Raw genomic sequence first — 22,042 nt, 5'->3', positions numbered from 1 at the left:
TGCACAGTACTACATATGTTAATATATTGTTACTTCAATATTTTCTTTGAACTTTGAAATCATAAAATTACAGTCATAGGTATTGGCACATAACTCCATTTTGTAAATGGTAATTTCTCCAGAAATGAGATACAAGTCACTGGCAGGTTAAAGCAACTGGTGGCCATTCCAGCCCTGTGTATTTCCACTGCAATAATGGTGCCACAGAAGTTTGCAACCCACAAAATTTCTTAATGTAACCGGGTGACCATCGAATGCTATTCAGTATCATTAAAAGTGTACTTAGGCATTCATCCGAGTAATGCTAGAATAGGTGTCTGTGCCTTTAAGTTGTCCTGAGTGTGTACTTTTCCCCGGGCTACACCATTTGGTACCAGGAGTGGGGTTAATTCCAAGCCAGTTTAGAGGTTCTCTGATTGTTGTATGCAGTATAATCTACAATATCTAATACAATACTGGTGAAGACAGGACCGTGTTCCCATTGGGTGGAAGGAGAGAGCGCCAGTTGCCTTGTGGACATGCAGTGGAGCCTCGGGACATCAGTCACTGACATCAGCACGCAGAGCGGTGACATGGATCCAGGAACGATGGGCCGTGAAGCAACCGTGTTTTCAGCAAAGGATGGCAGCAACTCCTTTTGCAGGCTTGTGAAAACTTTAAAGACTTGAGCTTTCACTATGTCACGCTCAGGGGACAAACCAGTTGAAGTTGATTTGAATGAGCGGATTAGGGAATTGCATAGGAGGTATGATGAGGTCATGGTAGCCATGGATACATTAAGCAAAAGGTCCTATGTATATGTCCCAAGGGAAAGACACATTGTTCCATTTACGGGGAATGTTGAGAAAGATGGGAGGTCTGTTGATGACTTTATTGAAGAAGTACAACGTGCACTTCATAGTAGAAATCAGTCTGACCAGGATCAGTATGACTTTGTCATGTCCCTGCTCAGTGGTGCAGCCTTAGAGGAAACACATATACACAGTGTTGCTGGGGCAGACAGGGCTGATGACTTGTTCACCTATCTCAGGGAAGCGTTTAGAGACAAGCGTAGCGCAGCCCAGGGGTGGCATAGCTTCTACAGTCGCAAACAGCTTAAGGGTGAAGATGTAAGGGAGTTTTCGCATGCTCTAGCCCAAGCACTTAATTTGATACTGAAGCACTCTCCTGATGCCGCTACCAATCAGAGGGTGGTACTAAGAAATCAATTTATAGAGGGGATCAGGGTTCCTTCCCTCAGAAGGGAGCTCCACAGATTCGTGCTGAACCACTGAGTCCTCAATGATAGAAGTGCGAGAGGAGGATCGTCTGTGACTCACAGAAGAGCCCCTGGGAAATACAAAGTCTGGAAAGTCAAAGTGTAGCAGTAGCCAGGCACAGTGCACGATTGTTAAAGCTCGGGAATCTGAGTCTGTCACACTAGAAGACGTCCTTAAAGTAGTTGCAGAGCAGGGCAAAGCCCTTTGTGAATTGACTCAAGCAGTGGAAGATCTCACTCTACAGAGGGATTTTACACATGCTACTCGCAGCAGACATAATTTACAGCCTAGGTTCACAGAAGATGGGCAACTGATATATTTCAATTGTCATGTGGGAGGGCATTTGGCCGAGGATTGCCCACAGAAGCAGGGTGCAAGGGAAGTGGAGTTTGCATCCTCCTGCCCTCAAGAAGTTGGGAGTCGGGCAATTTGGTGGAACCTCATAGATACGCAAGATGTACTGCCATCCCGTGACCAGTTGCTGCAATGCGCCATAGGAATATGTCCAGTTGCTGAGCTTGAAATATCAGGGGTCCTTGTCCATTGTCTGTTGGACACAGATAGTCAAGTAAGCACCCTGACTGAGCAGTACTTTCAAGAACACTTGAATGGAGAGGACGAGGACATGTTGTCCACTGCTGGCTGGCTTAGGCTGACAGCTGCAAACGGTCTTGATATTCCTTACCTTGGGTATCTAGAGCTAGAGGTTGAAGCAATGGGCATGAAGATACCAAATTGTGGCTTTCTAGTAGTCAGGGATCCTGGTGGCACCGAGCCACCTATCCCATGTATTGTAGGCATGAACATTATCAGTCAGTGTAGGCAACTTTTCTATGCAGAGTTAGACACTGCCCAAGAAGGGAAGCTGGATTCTGATGGGAGAGATGTTTGCCAGGAAACACAGATGCACACTACTGGAAAAACAACAGTAGTCTGAATATTGGGAAAAGATACTGAGCACATTCCTGCTTGGTCTGTAATCACTGACAGTAACCCCCTATCCCACTTGAAAACTGCCAAGTTGGGCGCAGTGGAGCAGAGATGAATCTCTCAGCTGTCAGGGTTCGACTTGGATGTCCAGTATCATCCGGGTCGGAGCAGTACCGTGGCTGATGCACTTTCTAGGCAGCCATTTGCAGGGGAGCCTGAACCTGTCTCAGAAGATGCTGTGGTGATCTGTAGTTTGATCAATCGCGGCACTGCTCTTGATCCGGCACTGGTTACTGCTGGTCTTAACAGCTGTAGGGTTAAGCGGATTCAAGCTTGGGAAGCTGGTACTAGTGATGTGAGTGGTCGGATGCAAGGGAACACTCCAACGCTAGCTGTACACCAGGGCCAATTGAGGGATGTGCATGCCAGTGCAAAAGAATACTCTGAACAGAAGGCAGCAGAACGCATTGCCTGGCAGGAGGACAAAGTTTACTGTCCCAACGTTGATGTGAATGTGCTGGTTTACCTGAGGAACATACCATTAGGCTGTAATAAGATCCAAGATGCTTAGAAACCCAACCATCTACAGGGTGGTAGAGGTATAAGGCAACACACACACTGTGGAACCGATGGAGGGTGGGCCTAGCAAGAGGGTAAACAGAGTAGTCATCAGGCCCTGTGAGAACCATCCCGCTCCAGCTTCCTAAAATAGACTACAAACTCCAGTAACTCAGGCCAGCTCACCCCTGGGGCAGGAATCAGATTCTGAGGATTCAGAAAATGGTGTGATAGTAGTAGAAGATATGTCAGAACAGGGTGTACAGAGCCTTGACCCCAGCCTATACAGCATATATTCTGAAAACGAGACACCTTCTGGGACTGAGACTGGGGAGCCAACGACTAGTAATGCAGGGGCGGAGGTTGGGAGAACTCCTTGGGCAGCACCCTGCAGGAGTAAATGAGTAAATGCTGGACAGCACCCTAACCCATATCGCGAACCAAGGTCAGTTCTTGCTGAGGCCTCCATATGTCCGGCAGCAGTGTCTGAGACACTGGTTAGTCTTAGTTCAGTTCCCTTTAGAGAAGCAGTTAAAGAAGTTAAAAGTACCTTGGTAGTGAGCGAGTAATCGAGGACAATTACTTGAATGCAAGGGAGAATGTAACCGGGTGACCAACGAATGCTATTCAGTATCGTTAAAAGTGTACTTGGGCATTCATCTGAGTAATGCTAGAATAGGTGTCTGTGCCTTAAAGTGGAGATGGTGACATCATTACGCACACATGGGATAGTGGGGAGACCATTTTGATTTCTGCTGTCGAAGCTGTTGGGGCATTGGAATCAAGTTCCCCCAGAAGTACTAGGCATGGTGAGGAAAAGTGAGCAGTAATTTACAATATCCATGTGAATTTGTTTATACTTGTTGGCAACTCGAGAATATCGGTAATTTGACACGTTTTACATATGGATGTTTTAGATTTTCATGAATAAAGAACTCGGCGCTAGATAGTGTGGCTTGCAATGTTCATCACCGGCCAAGTAGGTCAATCTTCCTGTAATTTAACTACCAGGCAATAGCTTGTAAAAGTTGTGCCGAAGTGTACCTTTTGTCTAACTTTATTGTATCATGACTGATTGTGCATGTAACTGTGTAACGTGAATGTTCAGTCTCCGTTAGGGGGTTCAGCACATGTGTACTTAAAAGTAGTAGACGTCTTAGATGAAATGTATTCGCTTACATTTTTCGCTGCTATGTATAAGATACAGGGTTGGGCGGGATTCTAATGTTGTTTGTATTGTGTTCCTTCAGAATTGCCACTACCATATTAGTACCGTTATTAGTACTGTATTAGTTTTGTGCGATTTTCTTTGTATTTTTATACTGCATACGCAATTGGTTGAGACACAAGTGTGTGGATCGAAGGTTAAATGGAGATTGTAACGGCGGGGCCTGATTTTAAAGTTGTTCATTTTGTTTTAAGACCCTCTTCTGGCACTTAAACATCTAGAACAGATAAAGGAATTAAAACTCGAAAAAGTAGTTGTTGTCCTGAGTGTGCACTTTTCCCCAGGCTATAACATTCTCTTTGTTTGGAAATGATTTTATCCAAAATCAAGGTGAGTTTAAATTACAACTAATTGCCTCAATCAATGGGACAGAATTTACATTCTTCTTTAGCTACATAAAATTCAGTTGAACAATTAACATGTTCATTCATTTTACTGACCACAAAAGTTAATATTGTTAACACAAAGTACACTGCAGATGCTGTGGTCAAAGCAACACATACAAACAAGCTGGAGGAACTCAGCAGGTCAGGCAGCATCCATGGAAATGAACAGTCAATGTTTCAGGCCGAGACCCTTCGTCAGGACTGAAGAAGTCGGGGGTAGGGGCCCTATAAAGAAGGTGGGGGGAGGGTGGGAAGGAAAAGGCTAGTGGGTGTCAGGTTAAAAACCAATCAGAGGAAAGGTCAAGGGGTGGGGGAGGGGAAGCAGGGAGGGGATAGGCCGGAAAGGTGAAGAAGGAATGTAAGGTGAAAGCACTGTGTAGTAGAAGGCGGCAGAATCATGAGAGAGGTGATAAGCAGCTGGAGGGGAAGGCAGAGTGAAACTGGGATGGGGAAGGGAGAAGAAGGGAATTACTGGAAGTTGGAGAATTCAGTGTTCATGCCAAGGGGCTGGAGACTACCCAGACGGTATATGAGGTGTTGCTCCTCCAACCTGAGTTTTGCCTCATCATGGCAGTAGAGGAGGCCATGTATGGACATATTCAAATGGAAATGTGAAGCAGAGTTGAAGTGGGTGGCAACCGGGAGATCCTGTCTGTTGTAGCGGATGGAGTGGAGGTGCTCGAAGAAGCAGTCCCCCAATCTGCGTTGGGTCTCGTTGATGTAGAGGAGGCTGCACCGGGAGCACCGGGTGCAATAGATGATCCCAACAGACTCACAAGTGAAGTGTTGCCTCACCTGGAAGGACTGTTTTGGGCCCTGAATGGTGGTAAGAGAGGAGGTGTAGGGACAGGTGTAGCACTTAAACTTGCAGGGATAAGTGCCAGGTGGGAGATCCGTGGTGAGGGACGTGTGGACCAGGGAGTCACAGAACAATTTTATTGTTAATCACTGGACTTTTGAAACCATGGTAAACTTATAAGCCTCTCAGTCAATTGTTGCTGGTTAAGGTGCAGGTAAAAGGTAAAACTATTCATATTAACACCAGTTTCAATGAAGTCAATTGGATCAGATGCTTGGGAGCTACACAGTCTCCATTCATAATGCTCAGAAGACATGAGGTTTAGATTTTATCAGAAGCACAAGTGCCCAGAGATTCAATGGAATAGTACTAATTTCTTAGGAGTTGCACAACAAAAAGTGGATATTTTCCAGAGTTATATACCTGAACTGGATGTGGGCAAGATCAGCACTTGTCACACTGGGATAATTCTTTAGCTTCTATCATTCATGTTGCTAATCAACCCTCCCCAATATGTCACATAGTTTCCAAATATCACCAACCAATCACTTGCCCCCAACCCAACTCCCAGCTCTGACTTCCTATTCCTTGCTGTCCTTGTATCACCCATCACCCTGACCACAATGTCTGGCCTCAATTCTTCTAATCTGAACAGTCCTGGCATTTGCTTACGGGCCCCTATCCCGGACTCCCTGATTCTCCTCTCATTAGAATCTGATTCTCCTCTGATTCTCCATCTTGATGGAGGCTCTGATCTCCGTATCCCTATTTTATGACACAATCCTAAACTTGTCACTCTGTCTATAATCGCTGAATCATCCCCTGACCCTGATCTCCCAACAGCTGAAACCCCACCATCCTGATTCTCTGATGCTCAAAACCACTTGACTAAAAATTTGAGGCTCAAATGTTGAACCTACTCCTGCTCCTATTTCTTATTTTCTTATGACAGTACTCACAAGACTCTGCAGTTTCTTACTTGAGCAGTTGCCATACAAAGCTGTGATGCATCAGGACAGAATGCATTCTAAGGTGCATTATAAAAATTTAATTTCCATAGCCTTCTGGGGAAGTAGTGACACTAGTGTACTTTCTTGGGTGCGGAAGGAGTAGCACAAGTTATTGGTGATATTTATGCCTGGACTTTGAAGCTTGCTACCATCTATACATTAGCACTATTGATGCAAACAGAGGCATGTCTGCCCCTCTGTTTCCTGAAGTCAGTGATCAGCTTTTTTAAAAAAATATCCTCACACTGAGGTAAAGGTTGTTGTCATAATACCATGTCACCAGGTTGTTTCCTTCCTATTCTCCAAATCATTCTATTTGAGATTTGGCCCGCTATGGTGGTGAGATCAACAAACTTGTAGATGGAGGGACTCAAGAGTAAAATCTGTCCACACTGTTGTGAGCTTGAAGCAAAAAAAATAAGGGGCTAAAGATTCAGCCTTGTGGGCACCAAAGTTGAGGATTGTGGCGGAGTTTTTGCTGCCTGCCTTTACAGATTACACCTTGCTGGTCGGGAAGTCAAGTATATAGTTGCAAAGTGAGGTGTTGAGTACCAGGTCCAGAAACTCGAAGATGAGTTTGCTTGAGGGCAGAACTGTAGTCAATAACTAGTAGTCTGACATTCTTCTCATCACATAACACCATTACATTTTTTGCATGTTCCCTTTTCTTGTTGCACCTTAAACTGTTCTGGATTAAATTCCATTTACTGCTTTGCTGCCCAATTGACCAGATCATCTTTGTCATGCTGCATTTGAAAGCTTTGAACTACACAGCTAATTTTACATCAGGTGCAGATTTGTTTGTCATATCCCCTACATTTAACTCCAAATTAAAATACTACAAAAGTACAAGACTATGTACTGTGCTCTGTGAAAACAAAAGAATCTATTGGCCATTACCCTTTACTTCCTGTCACAAATCGAAACTGCTCAAATTCCTTCAGCCGATGACACTTGCTGCATGTGTGCTTATTTTGATACATAGGATATGCTTTCCTGTTAGCTATCTGTTATAAGCATTAGAGATAACACCTCTTCTCTCACTGCATCACATTGAGACGCTCAAAATTCCAAGTTCCATACTTCGTACAATGGTACTCTGTGGAACTATACTTCTCTGTACTGATTTACATTGTAAGAAAATTTAGAAAACAGGATGGAAGTGTGATTGAAGAGTTTTGAAAAGGCTTGATAGAGTAAAGGGAGAAATGTGTGGTTTTGGAAGGGGAAAGCAGGGCAGCAATAGCTGTTGTTTCTTCCAACAGTGGGAAAGCAAAGAGCATTGGGGACCAAAGGCCAGAGTCAGGGAATCCCAAAAGATGTAGGGTAAAAGCTTGTCTGAACCCCTCCATCACTAACTATCATGCAGCAAAGTCATGGGCTTAATTATCATTGTGCATTGCTTTCCACTCTGGCATTTTCTTTTCCTGTGACCTCTAATTCTCTTTTAAAATCCTCCATGAAATGTATTCTCTTTCCCCCACCATTATCAACATCTGCATCTTCCAAATCCTTCCTTGATTTCTTGGACTCTGCAGCTTACTGCATTCATCTCAAAAAATTTTTGTTATATTTTCTGACCCTTACACAGCACTAGTTACCCGAACCAAATTGAAACTCAATTTATTGGTAACCTTAACTCAGTATCCCTCCTCATCTGTTATAAATTTTTGATTACTCAATCCTCAATCATATGGAACCTTTTCACATTCTTTGTTCACCTCAGTGTTACAGACTCTATAATCTGCTTACCTGCATTTTCAGGCTCCTTGAGTTCAAACTTAGTTATCTTTTCTTGCTTTGTTTCTATTTCTTTCAGCATTATTGTAATTGATTCATGTTCTGAAATATTCTGAAAAGACAAATGTTGTTTTATTCAATAATATTTAAACTACATATGACTTGAATTGACTTGAATTATGTCATTGAATTGAGTAACACATTTCCAATTTCTAAAATATTTGTTTTCTGTGACACTTACAAACTCTGGACTTTCTAAGTCTTTATTAGTTTGCAAAGTTGGTGCTGTTTGCTCAACATCATAAGATACACATTCATCATGTGGAGGACCTATAAAATACATAACATTCACAGATGTATCAAAAATAACCATGTCAATCAAGTGTCTTTGTCTTCTTTACAGCAGTATTCTATCTCATTTCATTCTGTTGCATTACTTTCACAATGCAGCAGTTTTGTAAATATATACAAACAGAAATTCAAGTAAAAAATTACAGGTAAAGATGCTTCACCTCAGCTTCACTAAGAATTTAGTACAGAGTTATATTATCTTAGAGACTAGCTGGCCGGTGGTGTAGTGGCATCTGCACTAGACTTCAAGGTGAGTTGTCCTGGGTTTGAATCTGGCCAAGTCCTTGCATACTTTCCATCTGCGCTGGGTTGAGAATTGAGCTAGCAACTTGGTCTCATAAAATAAACTCTATAGAAACAGTAAAGTTGCTGCCAGATGAGCCACATTGCACAGAAAGGAACATTAGAAGTAAACTTATCTTAGAAGTAGATAACGTGTCCCAGCGATAGGAATTCAGTGTTCAGTGCACTAAACATTTATCCCTACAGATCTTTCCAATTCAGCGAATTGGTCACAAATTGATCAAGCAAATGACAAATCTGGGTTTGCAAATGATAAAACTTCCAACAGGATAGACATTAACTCAGGTTCACAGGTGACAAGTTCTCAGATTAGATAGCACCAATTTATTTCAGAGATCTACATGTTTATCTTTCAGCTCCTAAAAGGCAAGATGGACTGGAGCCCTTCCCAGGAAATGAGTCTGCAAGTACGGTCTCAGTCTCTTCTTTTAATATATAACAGTACCAAAAGGAACATTAAATGATGCATGCAAATTTTCATCAGTGCCCTTGGTCTGCTTCTCATTCTGTGCGTTCTACAGACTGTTGATCTGAACGGGAAGATATTGGGTTTTAAGATGAAGAATTACCAGAAACAGATGGTTAAGCACTGGAAATACTTGCACGTTCAATATAGAGAAAATGCAACTCTGAGATTTCAGTACACTGTAGTGAAAAACCATGCAGGAGGCATCACCCATCACCGAACCCAGCCTATCCTTGCTGCTTCTAAGTCATTCTCTGCAACTAGATGTGATGCAACCTTCTATGAACTTCCAGGTTGTGGCCAACGAGTATTGCCCCTTTGAAAGAGAAGACATTACCTGCCCAATACACGTCCTCTCTATGGATTCCATTCTTTCTTTAGAAATACACCACAGAACAGACCCTTTCAGTCCAATAAGCCACACTGCCCGGCAATCGACCTATTTACTTTCTGCTCGTTAAGCTGCTGACAATTAGGGCAACAATGAACGTCCTCCATCTCTTTTCTTGGCTATCTTCTCTATTGTGCCCAGGTGTGGTTCAGGGTCCTCATTTCTGCCTGTATGGTATAGCGCCACCTTTTCTTTGGTCATACTATCACACACAGATGTAGAGGATTCTTCGTTGCTGTTTCCTTAACAGTTTTGCTTGACCTGTCAGGGCTGTTCGCCAAGAGTTGAACCCCTGAACCTGAAGGACTGGTGGACCACTCTTAGTCTGATCTCTACCTTTTGACCTGTTTGGCATGGGTGACCCTACCAAAAACCAAAGCATAAGGCTCCAACTCTAGACAGCATAGCTCTCTGGGTCATTGGGACATGCAAGCTGCCAAACCACGACAAGATTGTGGTCCTCTTGGAGGCCTAATCATAGGACAATTTATCATGATCAACTAACCTACCAACCAGTAAGTCTTTGCACTGTGGGAGGAAATTGGAGCACCCAGAGGAAATCCATGTGCCCTCGAGAAGGATGTGCAACTTACAGACGTCATCAGAACCGAACTCAAAGCTCCGACCCCTGAGCTCTAACAGCATTGCACTAACCATTTATGCCTCATAGTTTTGAATTCCAATATTTAGTTCCATAGCACTTCACCAAAATGACTTCCCTTGAAATCTGAGTTCCTAGACTGATTTTTCAACATCCTTATTGACTAGCTGCCAGAAGAGAACATACCGAAACCTTATGCTAATGATATGTCTTACTCCACTGGGCATAATCGGTCTTCTGCATTTCAGACACCAGCCAAGCTCTGCATCAGGCCTGAAGTCAACATTAGAACCTTGCCTGTTAGTTGTCTTTTCATCAAGAATTCACAATTCACTAAGAGAAAATTCTGCATCAAGAACACTTCATACTCTCCATTGAATCTTCTTAAACTGATAGAGTACCAACCTGTGACTGGCTGTGGCTCTTCACAATTAGTCACTTCACTATTATGGTAGGTCTCAAGTAGATGCTTAATCTTATCATCTACAATTTCATCAAAAGCATTCTTCCCATTTTCACTCTTCTGCATGGGATCAGCTCCATTCTGAAGTAGTAGTTTCACAGCCTAGAAAGATATACAAATTTGATAATTTTTTTAGCTAACAATTTGGGATGAATCTCCACTTTTTCCACTCAGAACCACATCTCATTTTTGAAAGTATAAAGTTATGATCTGAGCTCCTGATCTTTATTTCACTGTATAGTATTTGTGTAAATATATTACAACGTGTATATATTCTTAATATATCCTTATCTAACAGGTTATTATGTATTTCTTCAATCCTCATTGCATCAGTAAAACTCCGTTAATCAGGAACCCTTGGTACACTGGTAATGCCAAACTACTGGATTTTCTGGTGTACAGTATTGGATTTGCCTCCAAATAAACATCTTTTTATTTCACAATTTTTACATTTCACACAGTACAAAAACAATATTTCTTCTGAGCTTCACAAATTAAAAGTGAGTGGGAATACTTACATTTCAATATCATCTCTCATTCTTATAAACCTCAATAAACACACAAAGAGTACTATTAGGTAAATTCTAATTTCAAATTCACTTTACTTAAATGCTTAATTATTTAAAAATATTTATGTGTTTCTATTTTATATAAGAACTTAACAATTGTAAAGACTTTTATTTTTTCAATGATTTTTAGTAGCTTTTGAATATTTTCAAATGTTAGAAATTCAGATATATTAGAAGCCTTTGACAGAATTGAAGTTGTCTAAATCTAAACCTCAGAGCTGGTTTTCCTTCTCTTTCATGCCTCGCAATTATTCTGGCCCACAAGTATGACATCAATCAAGACCCTGCTGATCTGCAGGATCATTCCATTTTGTATTGGGATGACTTTGGACTATATGCTAACATTGGCATAATACTGGCCAATAGAGAAACATTAGTTCATTTCTAACAGGAAATGTTAGCCCATGAGAAGGCATAGAAGCATAGCCTATTATGTACATATTATGTAGAAAATGAGCTATTTACTCCTATCTCATAACTAACACCGTGCCTAAACCCTTGTAGCAATAAAATTGTAGCACTTTTAAATTTTAAAAATGTTAGATTGTATATTTGTGTCTGAATTTTGTACTATTCAAGTTCACTGTTAAATATTATCTTCTTTAAATTGCTACAGTAGAGTCTACCATTCCTCCTTCCTTTTGTCCTTGTCCTTACTATCAACTTCACAGGCTGTCATTGTCTTTGCTATCAACTTAATCAAATTCAGCCCAAGCATCAAGTCAAGTCATCACTTTTTATTGTCATTTCGACCATAACTGCTGGTACAGTACATAGTAAAAATGAGACAATGTTCTTCAGGACCATGGTGTTACATGACACAGTAAAAAAAAACAACACAGAAAAGTACACTAGACTACAGAGCTACCCAGGACTGCATAAAGTGCACAAAACAGTGCAGGTATTACAATAAATAATAAACAAGACAATAGGGCAGTAAGTTGGTGTCAGTCCAGGCTCTGGGTATCGAGGAGTCTGATAGCTTGGGGGAAGAAACTGTTACATAGTCTGGTTGTGAGAGCCAGAATGCTTCGGTGCCTTTTCCCAGACGGCAGGAGTGAGAAGAGTTTGTATGAGGGGTGTGTGGGGTCCTTCATAATGCTGCTTGCTTTGCGGATGCAGTGTATAGTGTAAATGTCTGTAATGGCAGGAAGAGAGACCCCGATGATCTTCTCAGCTGACCTCACTATCCACTGCAGGGTCTTGCAATCCGAGATGGTGTAATTTCTGAACCAGGCAGTGATGCAGCGGCTCAGGATACTCTCAGTACAACCCTTGTAGAATGCCATGAGGGTAGGTGGGGGGGTGGCAGATGGACTTTCCTCAGCTTTCGCAGAAAGTAGAGACGCTGCTGGGCTTTCTTTGCAATGGAGCTGGTGTTGAGGGACCAGGTGAGATCCTCCGCCAGGTGAACACCAAGAAATTTGGTGCTCTTAACAATCTCTACCGAGGCGCTGTCGATGTTCAGTGGGGAGTGGTCACTCCATGCCTTCCTGAAGTCGACAACCATCTCTTTTGTTTTGTTCACATTCAGAGACAGGTTGTTGGCTCTGCACCAGTCTGTTAGCCACTGCACCTCCTCTCTGTAAACTGACTCGTCGTTCTTGCTGATGAGACCCACCACAGTCGTGTCATCAGCGAACTTGATGATGTGGTTCGAGCTGTGTGTTGCAGCACAGTCATGGGTCAGCAGAGTGAACAGCAGTGGACTGAGCACACAGCCCTGGGGGCCCCTGTGCTCAGTGCGATGGTGTTGGAGATGCTGCTTATAGCCTAGTCTCCAGAATGACTAATGCATGCTAATCTCCTTCAAAAAATAGTATTTTTCATAAGTTACTGAAATAATTAAATGCACATAAAAAATTGTTTACTGGGGAGTAATTAGAGGTACAACATCAAACTGGAGTGAAAGTTTTTTTTAGCTGCCCCTACAGATGCCAGGCAAGGAAATAAATCCTTGGCTCCAAAAACACTTTTAATGTCTCGCCCACACTCACAACCAAATTCTCAACATCCTCAATCACAGCTTGCTCCATACACTCTCAAAGTTCAAAGTACATTTATTATTAGGTACGTAGACATTATACAACCTTGAGATTCCATAAGACATTGGAGCAGAATTAGGCCATCTGGCCCATCGAGTCTGCTCTGCCATTCAATCACGGCTTACCCTGTTTTTTCCTTCCTCAACCTCAGTTCCCAGTCTTCTCCCCATAACCTTTGATGCCATGTCCAATCAAGAACCTACCAATCTCTGCCTTAAATACACCCAACGACCAGGACTCCACAGCCCCATGTGGCAACAAATTCCACAAATTCACCACTCTTTGGCAAAAGAAATTTCTCCACATCTCTGTTTTGAAAGGGTGCCCCTCTATCCCGAGGCTGTGCCCTTGTCCTAGACTCTACCACCATGGGAAACATCCTTTCCACATCTACTCTGTCTAGGCCTTTCAACATTCGAAAGGTTTCAATGAGATCCCCCTTCACCCTTCTGAATTCCAGTAGTACAGACCCAGAGCCAATTGTCTGCTTAAAGACAGCCATAAAACAATAAACCCCAATGAACCCAATTAAATTAAAAGACCAATACCCAAAGTGCAGAGAGAGAAAAGAACAAAAAGCATGCAAACAATAGAAGCAAGCAACAGCATTCAGAACTAAAGTGAGTCCACAGCCCCAACATTGGCCAGCTGCCTGGAGCAGCCAGAGCAAGCCCATAGCCTCAGCCTCACACAACAGGCAAATCATAGTGATGCTCACAGACATGAAGCCTGTGGCAGGCCATCGCCTCAGCCTCTCGGCTTGCAAAGAGCAGAGTAAGTGTTGCGAAGCAGTGAACAGCCCCACCCTCGCCTAAAGTCCCAACACCCTGCCTTTTTCAGTCCATCTGGGCTGATGTTTGAATTGTCCAAATACCAGGTTGTGACCCGCACTGGGACCCGGGCCCTGCCGCATTGGTCCCGCCGCCACTTTCCGGTCTGTACCTGACTTTTCCAAATTGGGCATTTTAGTAATTGGCCGAAAGTGAATAAAACAAGACTTAACTTTATACTGTGAGGACAGTGGTTCAATATACTTGATTTAGAAATTCTGTGATAAATGCAGAAGCTTTATCATTCAAATAAACTACAAACAATGCTTAAATCCTAAATTTCAGATGACTTCAGGGCTCTTGGATTTATTACAGTACAACAAAAACACATTTGATCCAATGTGTTCTTACCTTTTTTTGCATAAACAACCAAGTTCCTACCTTTTTTGGTTTACCTAGTTAATGTAATTTTACTCTATATTCCCTATTTAAATAAATCCATAATTTTTATTGATATGTTAATATTTTATTGCTATGCCATTTACACCACTGGAATTTACAGGGAAGGGAATTCCTTCAAGCATGTTATTGAGTCTTAATTGGATGAAACACACAATATCTCAGTCATCAGTTATCACGTAGGCTGATTTCCACAGTTGCTTGTTCACTTGAAAATGTTAATTTTATGCTACTTGTTTCACAAGCGTGAGGGCAGACTGTGGAAAGGGAGGGGTATTTAAAAGCAGTATGGATTCAGCATAACACTCGTTATTTAAAATTATTTTCTAAAAAAATTAAACTTCTGATGCTACACACATACCTCGTAATGAGAGCCGCTCACAGCATCTTGCAATGGCGATAGCCCATCCATTCCTCCACAGTTGACATCAGCACCTGCTGTCAGTAATTCTTGTATAATCTTAGTTAAACCTCTGCAAGAAGCTTCATGAAGTGCTGTCCAACCTTGATAGATAATTGCAGAATATACAAACTATCACTCAAGTTATCTGTTCTTATTTCAATAATTTGAATGTGGACTATGCTTTCCTATCGCAGGTACTGTATTACTTTGTATGTTATATTTACAAGGGAGCCTGCAACAGGACAAACACTCTGAATTACACAGGATTTGATCATGGTAGTTATTCAGGCTTATGCTAACCTTTACCTTTTGGCATAAGACACTGTTGCATTTAACAGAGGAAATCTAATTTGTACAGGACCTGCGGGCATCTGATATCAGTGGTTCTCCACTGGTCGAGGTCAATCATAGATGTTGCATCCGAGCTGTATACATTGTTGGTGAAGCACTATCTGTGGCTGTTGGGACCAATGTAGAAGAAGGAATCTCTGTTGCAAAGGTCACATCTGTAAGTGATCTCAGCTCTGCTGGAGCTGCAGCATTTCTTTCTAATAGGCCCACTTGTCTTTTTACAGTCTTCAGGAATTTTTCCTCGCCTGACTTGGTGTTATTTCAGGGTGCCATGGTGAGATCAATGAATGCAATGTAGACAGGCTTCTTTTGTTCTGTGCACTTCTCCTGGAGTTGGCAGAGACAGAAAATCATGTCCACAATTGACCTTCCAGCTTGGGTACTACTCTGTGACTCTGCCTAGACACGTTCAGCCAACCTCTGTAGGTGGACCACGAAGACTTTGCCGACAACACTAAAGAGTGAAATGCACCTACAGTTGCTTTCTCACCTTTGTTTTTTAGGGGCAATGATCTTGGCATTCCTCATACCCTGTTGATGCAGTTCCTTCCTGCCAGCATTGAGAGAGGACTTCATGCTGTGGGTGCAGTAGGGTAGTCAGGCAGTACTTGATCGGGTCTAGGAGAATCCCATCGTTGCCTGGTGCCTTCCTTGAGGCCAAGCTGCCAATGACCTTGCTGAGCTCCTCGAGGGTCAGCTCTGCATCCAGTTCTTTCATTGTCAGCAGACAGTCAATGGCATCATCTGTTCTTTTATGGCCTTTGACTGCCAAATGCAGGCAGAAAATCCAAAGCCTAGCTGAAATGTGGGGATTTTCTGACAATATTTATTGCTTTTTGAAATGGTATCACTCAACGCAATTGCATTCGAGTGCTGGTGGCTGTGGACTTCTGAAAGCAGATTACTTGTCCACTTCAAAATGCTGGTGGAACACAACATAAGACCCGCTGATAAGGGGGGAGCTGTTGTTATCTGGCGTACTGACCTCTACCTGGCCGAGGCACAGCGACAACTCTCTGATACCTCCTCTTACTTACCCCTTGATGCACCATCAATAACTCACTCTGAGACGTAAAGGCGAGATATCGGCTTTTATTGACTGGAAGAAGGAACCAGCAGTGAGTGACCACCATACTACATCCTGGAGACTGAGGGGCCGGGCCCAGGCTCTGATCGCCTTTATACAGGGGTCTGTGGGAGGAGCCACAGGAGCAGTCAGCAGGGGGCGTGTCCAGACAGGCACACGTAGTTCACCACACCCCTTGATCATGACCCCACTAAGGAGCACCAGGCCACTGTCTCCTATACCACCAACCTTATCAGCTCTGGGGATCTCCCATCCACTGCCACCAGCCTCATAGTTCCCACATCCCACACTTCCCATTTCTACCTCCTACCCAAGATCCACAAACCTGCTTGTCCAGTTAGACCCATAGACCCATTGTCTCAGCTTGCTCCTGCCACACCAAGCTCATTTCTGCATACCTTGACACTGTTTTATCCCCCCGTGTTCAATCCCTTCTCACTTATGTTCATGATACTTCTCTCGCTTTGAATTTTTTCAATGATTTTAAGTTCCCTGGCCCCCTCCGCCTTATTTTCACCATGGACGTCCAGTACCTATATACCTCCACGCTCCACCAGGAAGGTCTCAAAGCTCTCTGCTTCTTTTTTGATTCCAGACCTAACCAATTCCCCTCTACCACCACTCTCCTCTGTCTAGCGGAATTAGTTCTTACTCTCAATAATTTCTCCTTTGGCTCCTCCCACTTCCTCCAAACCAAAGGTGTAGCCATGGGCACCCACAAGGGTCCCAGTTATGCCTGCCTTTTTGTTGGCTTTGTGGAACAGTCCATGTTCCAAGCCTATACAGGTATCCGTCCCCCTCTTTTCCTTCGCTACATCAACAACTGCATTGGCACTGCCTACTGCACGCATGTTGAGCTTGTTGACTTCATTAACATTGCCTCCAACTTTCACCGTCCTCAAGTTTACCTGGTCCATTTCCGACACCTCCCTCCCCTTTCTTGATCTTTCTGTCTGTATCTCTGGAGACAGCTTATCTACTGATATCTACTATAAGCCTACAGACTCTCACAGCTACCTGGACTATTCCTCTTCCCACCCTGTCTCTTGCAAAAATGCTATCCCCTTCTCACAATTCCTCCACCTCCGCCATCTTCTACTATGAGAAGCCATCTTTTAAGCTTATGAGTTATGTAAGGAAAGGGAATCTTTCAAGAATAGAAATAAAGATCCTGTTTAAAATGACAAAGGTACCAAAGACGTAGAATGACGATGTATGTTTTTGATCAATGTCAACTGCAATAGTTTTTTATTCTACAGTGGGTCATGATAGATCTTGATTCTATCTCCTTTACCATAGCATTGGAGAGGAATAGGAACAGACAAGTAAGGAAAATGTTTAATTAGACTCGGGAAATTTGAAACTATCAGGCAGGAACTTGGAAGTGTAAATTGGGAACAGTTTTACAGTAGAAATGTGGCAAATGTTCAGGAGGTGTGAGACAGGGAAACAGGGAAAGGGAACCATGGTGTACAAAGGCTGTTGAAAATCTAGTTAAGAAAAGCTTACAAAAGGTTCAAAAAATTAGGTAATGATAGAGATCTAAAAAATTATAAGGCTAGCAGGAAGGAGCTTAAGAATGAAATTAGGAGAGCCAGAAGGGGCCACGAGAAGGCCTTGGCAAGCAGGAGTAAGGAAAACCCCAAGGCATTCTACAAATATGTGAAGGGCGAGAGGATAAGACATGAGGAGATAGGACCAATCAGGTATATCAGTGGAAAAGTGTGGATGGAACCACAGGAGATAGCAGAGGTACTTAATGAATACTTTGCTTCAGTATTCACTATGGAAAAGAACCATTGCAATTGCAGGGATGAATTACAGTGGACTGAAAAGCTTGAACATATAGGCATTATGACAGAGGATGTCCTGGAGCTTTTGGAAAGCATCAAGTTGGATAGGTCACTGGGACTGGAAGAGATATACTGCAGGCTACTGTGGGAAGTGAGGGAGGAGATTGCTGAGCTTCTGGCTATAATTTTTGCATCATCAATGGTGACGGGAGAGGCTCTGAAGGATTGGAGGGTTGCAGATGTTGTTCCCTTGTTCAAGAAAGGGTGTAGAGGTAGCCCAGGAAATTATAAACCAGTGAGTCTTACCTCATGGTTGGTAAATTGATGGAGAAGATCCTGAGAGGCAGGATTTATGAACACTGGGAGAGGCATAATATGATTAGGAATAGTCAGCATGGCTTTATCAAAGGCAGATCGTGCCTTACGAGCCTGATTGAATTTTTTGTGGATATTGATAAGGTACCCCATGCAAGGCTTGTTGAGAAAGTAAGAAGGCGTGGGATCCAAGGGGATCTTGCTTTGTGGATCCAGAATTTTCTTGCCCAGAGAAGGCAAAGAGCAGTTGTAGATGGGTCATATTCTGCATGGAAGTCAGTGACCAGTGGTGTGTCTCAGGGATCTGTTCTGGACCCCTTCTCTTTGTGATTTTTATAAATGACCTGGATGAGGAAGTGGAGGGATGGGTTAGTAAATTTGCTGATGATACAAAGGTTGGGAGTGTTGTGGATAGTGTGGAAGGCTGTCAGAGGTTACAGCAGGACATCAATAGGATGTAAAACTGTGTTGAGAAGTGGCAGATGGAGTTCAACTCAGATAAGTGTGAGGTGATTCATTTTGGTAGGTCAATTATGATGGCAAAATATAGTATTAATGGTAAGACTCTTGGCAGTGTGGAGGATCAGAGGGATCTTGGGGTCTGAGACCACAGGACACTCAAAGTTTCTGTGCAGGTTGATTGTGTGGTTAAGAAAGCAGGTGGTGCATTGGCCTTCGTCAATCATGGGATTGAGTTCAAGAATCAAGAGTTAATGTTATAGCTGTATAGAACCCTGGACAGACCCCATTTGGAGTACAGTGCTCAGTTCTGGTCACCTCACTACAGGTAGGATGTGGAAACTATAGAAAGGGTGCAGAGGAGATTTACAAGGTTGTTGTCAGGATTGGGGAGCATGCCTTAGGAGAATAGGTTGAGTGAACTTGGTTTTTTCTCCTTGGAGCGACGGAGGATGAGAGGTGACCTGATAGAGGTGTATAAGATGATGAGAGGTATTGATCCGTGTATATAGTCAGAGGCTTTTTCCCAGGGCTGAAATGGCTAACATGAGAGGGCATTGTTTTAAGGTGCTTGGAAATAGGTATAGAGAGATGTCTTTTACATAGAGAGTGGTGAGTGTGTAGAATGGTCTACCAGAGACGGTGGTGGAGGCAGATACGATAGGGTCTTTTAAGTGATTCCTGGATAGGTACATGGAGCTTAGAAAAATAGAGGGCTATGGGTAATTTCTGAAGTAAGTACATGTTCGGCACAACATTGTGGGCCAATGGGTCTGTATTGTGCTATGAAAGATCAAACAGGTTAGCACCTGGAATGTAGAAGATTGAGAGGAGATTTGATAGAGGTTTACAAAATTATGAGGGGTATAGAGAGGGTAAATGCAGGTATGCTTTTTCCACCGAGGTTAGGTGGGACTGCAACCAAAGGTCATGGCTTAAGGATGAAAGGTGAAAAGTTTAAGGGGAACACCAGGAAAAACTTCTTCACTCTGAGGGTCGTGTGAGAGTGGAACAAACTGCCAGGTCAAGTGATGCATGTGAGATCAATTTCAACATTTAAGAGAAACCTGAATAGGTACATTGATGGTACAGGCACAGACTGGACTGGCTGAAGGGCCTGTTTCTGTGCTGTACTTTTGTGAATAAAACATGTTGCTTTCAAATGTACAAACCTGCATTGTCTTTCATGTTTACATCAATTCCAGCTGCAATTAGAGATCTTACTGAAGATATGTCTCTCTTTATTACAGCATGGTGTAGACGAGTCTCTCCTTTACCATTTCTCTTGTTTAAAGCATGTAATTTTGGAGTTGTCAAACAAGATTTTGGCATGACAATGCCAGGCACTGATACACCTGTTTCAATGAAAAAATAACACTTGTCATAACTTTAAAATTTCTTCCCATAATCACAAGTTTTATCCTGAAGAAGAAATTTCTACTGCAGTTGTATATCACAAAAATAAGAAATTCTGCAGATACAGGAAATGCAAAGCTACACACACAAAATGCTGGAGGAATTCAGCAAGACAGGAAGCATCTATGGAAATGAATAAACAGTCAATGTTTTGGGCCAAGACCCTTCCTCAGAACTGGAAGCAAAGGAGGAAGACACCGGAATAAAAAGGCAGGGTGAGGGGAAGGTAGGATAACTGTAAGGTTAAAACTGAAGCCAGGTGGATAGAAAAGTTAAAGGGCTGAAGTGGAAGGAATCTGATAGAAGAGAATGGACCATTAAGAGAAAGGAAAGGAGGAAGGGACCCATAGGAAGGTTGTAAATACTGAGTGAGACTGAGGCGTGCGCGCGTGGCTTGTTTTGGCGGGAAAGTGGTGCATGTCGTCCCACACAATACTGCTTGCCCAACAGCCTCACAGACTCTACCAGACATGCATGCATAACTGAGAGTTTTGGACGCATTTAAGAAGTTGGTAGAAATAGGTTCAACGCACAACTGTGAAAACGCATTGTATGAAGACGCATATAACGGGGATAGTATATAGGTGAAAAGAGTTAAGAGTGTAGAACAGAAGAAGAGGAGAGGGGAAATTAATATTCACACCATCAAGTTGGAATATACCCAGGTGGAATTTGAGGTGTTGCCCCTCCACCATGAGGGTGTACTCATCATGGCACAAGAGGTGGCCAAGGATCAATATGTCAGAAAAGGAATGGGAATAGGACTTAAAACGTTTGGCCTCCGGGAAGTTCTGCTTTTGGTGGTTGGAGCAGAGGTGCTCGACAAAGCAGTCCCACAATTTATGACAGGACTCACCAATGTAGAGGAGACTGCATCAGGAGCACTAGACACAAGAGACGACCCAAGCAGATTTGCAGGTGAAGTGTCACCTTGTCTGAAAGGAATATTTATGGCCCTGAATGGAGGTGAGGGAAATGGTGAATGGGCAAGTGTAGCACTTTGCCCACTTGCAGGGATAAGTGCTGGGAGATTAGAGGGGAAGGATGAATAGACAAGGGAACCACAATGGGAGTGATCCCTGCAGAGAAGGGGGGGGGTAAATATATGTTTGGTGATGGGATCCCTTTGGAGATGGCAGAAGTTGCAGAGAATATGTTAGATGCAGAGCCTGATGGGGTGGTAGGCAAGGACAAGAGGAACTCTATCACTATGGCAGTGAGAAGATGGGGTGAGTGCACTTGTATATTCTTGAGTTAGAATTTAATTTTGCTCGGCCTACATAGATCATTTTTATTTTGTTGAGATACGAGGAGTAGGCCCTTCTGGCCCTTTGAGCACAACGGCCAACAACCCCCGATTTAATATTATCCTAATCACAGGACAATTTCCAATGACCAATTAACCTACCAACTGGTAATCTTTGGACTGTGGGAGGGAACTAGAGCACCAGAGGAAACCTAAGTGGACTCGGGTGAATGTAGCATAAACTCCTTACAGGCAATAATGGGAATTAAACCTATGTCACCTGAACTGTACTGTGCTGTGCTAACCACTATGTTACCATACTGCTCCCTTTTTTTTAAGGGAATGGGGCTAATTTGTTCAACCAAGGAGCTAAAACAATAATAGATCAAACTAAGGAGGTAAGAAAAGGGTAGTCTATCTGAAATATTAACTCAAAATTCAGGCATGTTTTAAGAAGTGAAAAGAAAATTTGGATTAATGAAAACAATCTTTAGGGAAGCAAAAATATAAGAATCAGAATGAACCTTGGTGTTCAGTGAGATACAAATGGGAGGTGAGAAATAGAAATAAACAAATTGAGGCTAGATTTTACACATTTTTTCAGAATGAAGAATTGTGAAGTTGATAGGATTTCGCCCATCTGC

General features: G+C 42.8%; 1 protein-coding gene across 1 annotated transcript in view; it reads right to left on the bottom strand.

Annotated features, from left to right (window-relative positions):
* Nucleotides 1–22,042, bottom strand: part of LOC132396483 (ankyrin repeat domain-containing protein 31-like) — a 137,956-nt gene that overhangs the window by 23,288 nt on the left and 92,626 nt on the right. Inside the window, 7 exon segments of the mRNA XM_059974024.1 lie at nt 7,923–8,022; nt 8,152–8,240; nt 9,010–9,077; nt 9,079–9,094; nt 10,428–10,587; nt 14,690–14,832; nt 19,909–20,091. Of these exon segments, the coding sequence (XP_059830007.1) occupies nt 7,923–8,022; nt 8,152–8,240; nt 9,010–9,077; nt 9,079–9,094; nt 10,428–10,587; nt 14,690–14,832; nt 19,909–20,091 (759 nt within the window).

Source organism: Hypanus sabinus, chromosome 7 (assembly GCF_030144855.1).
Source record: "Hypanus sabinus isolate sHypSab1 chromosome 7, sHypSab1.hap1, whole genome shotgun sequence".
In the NCBI taxonomy this organism is placed as follows: Eukaryota; Metazoa; Chordata; class Chondrichthyes; order Myliobatiformes; family Dasyatidae; genus Hypanus; species Hypanus sabinus.
This window is presented reverse-complemented; position numbering and strand designations above follow the sequence as displayed.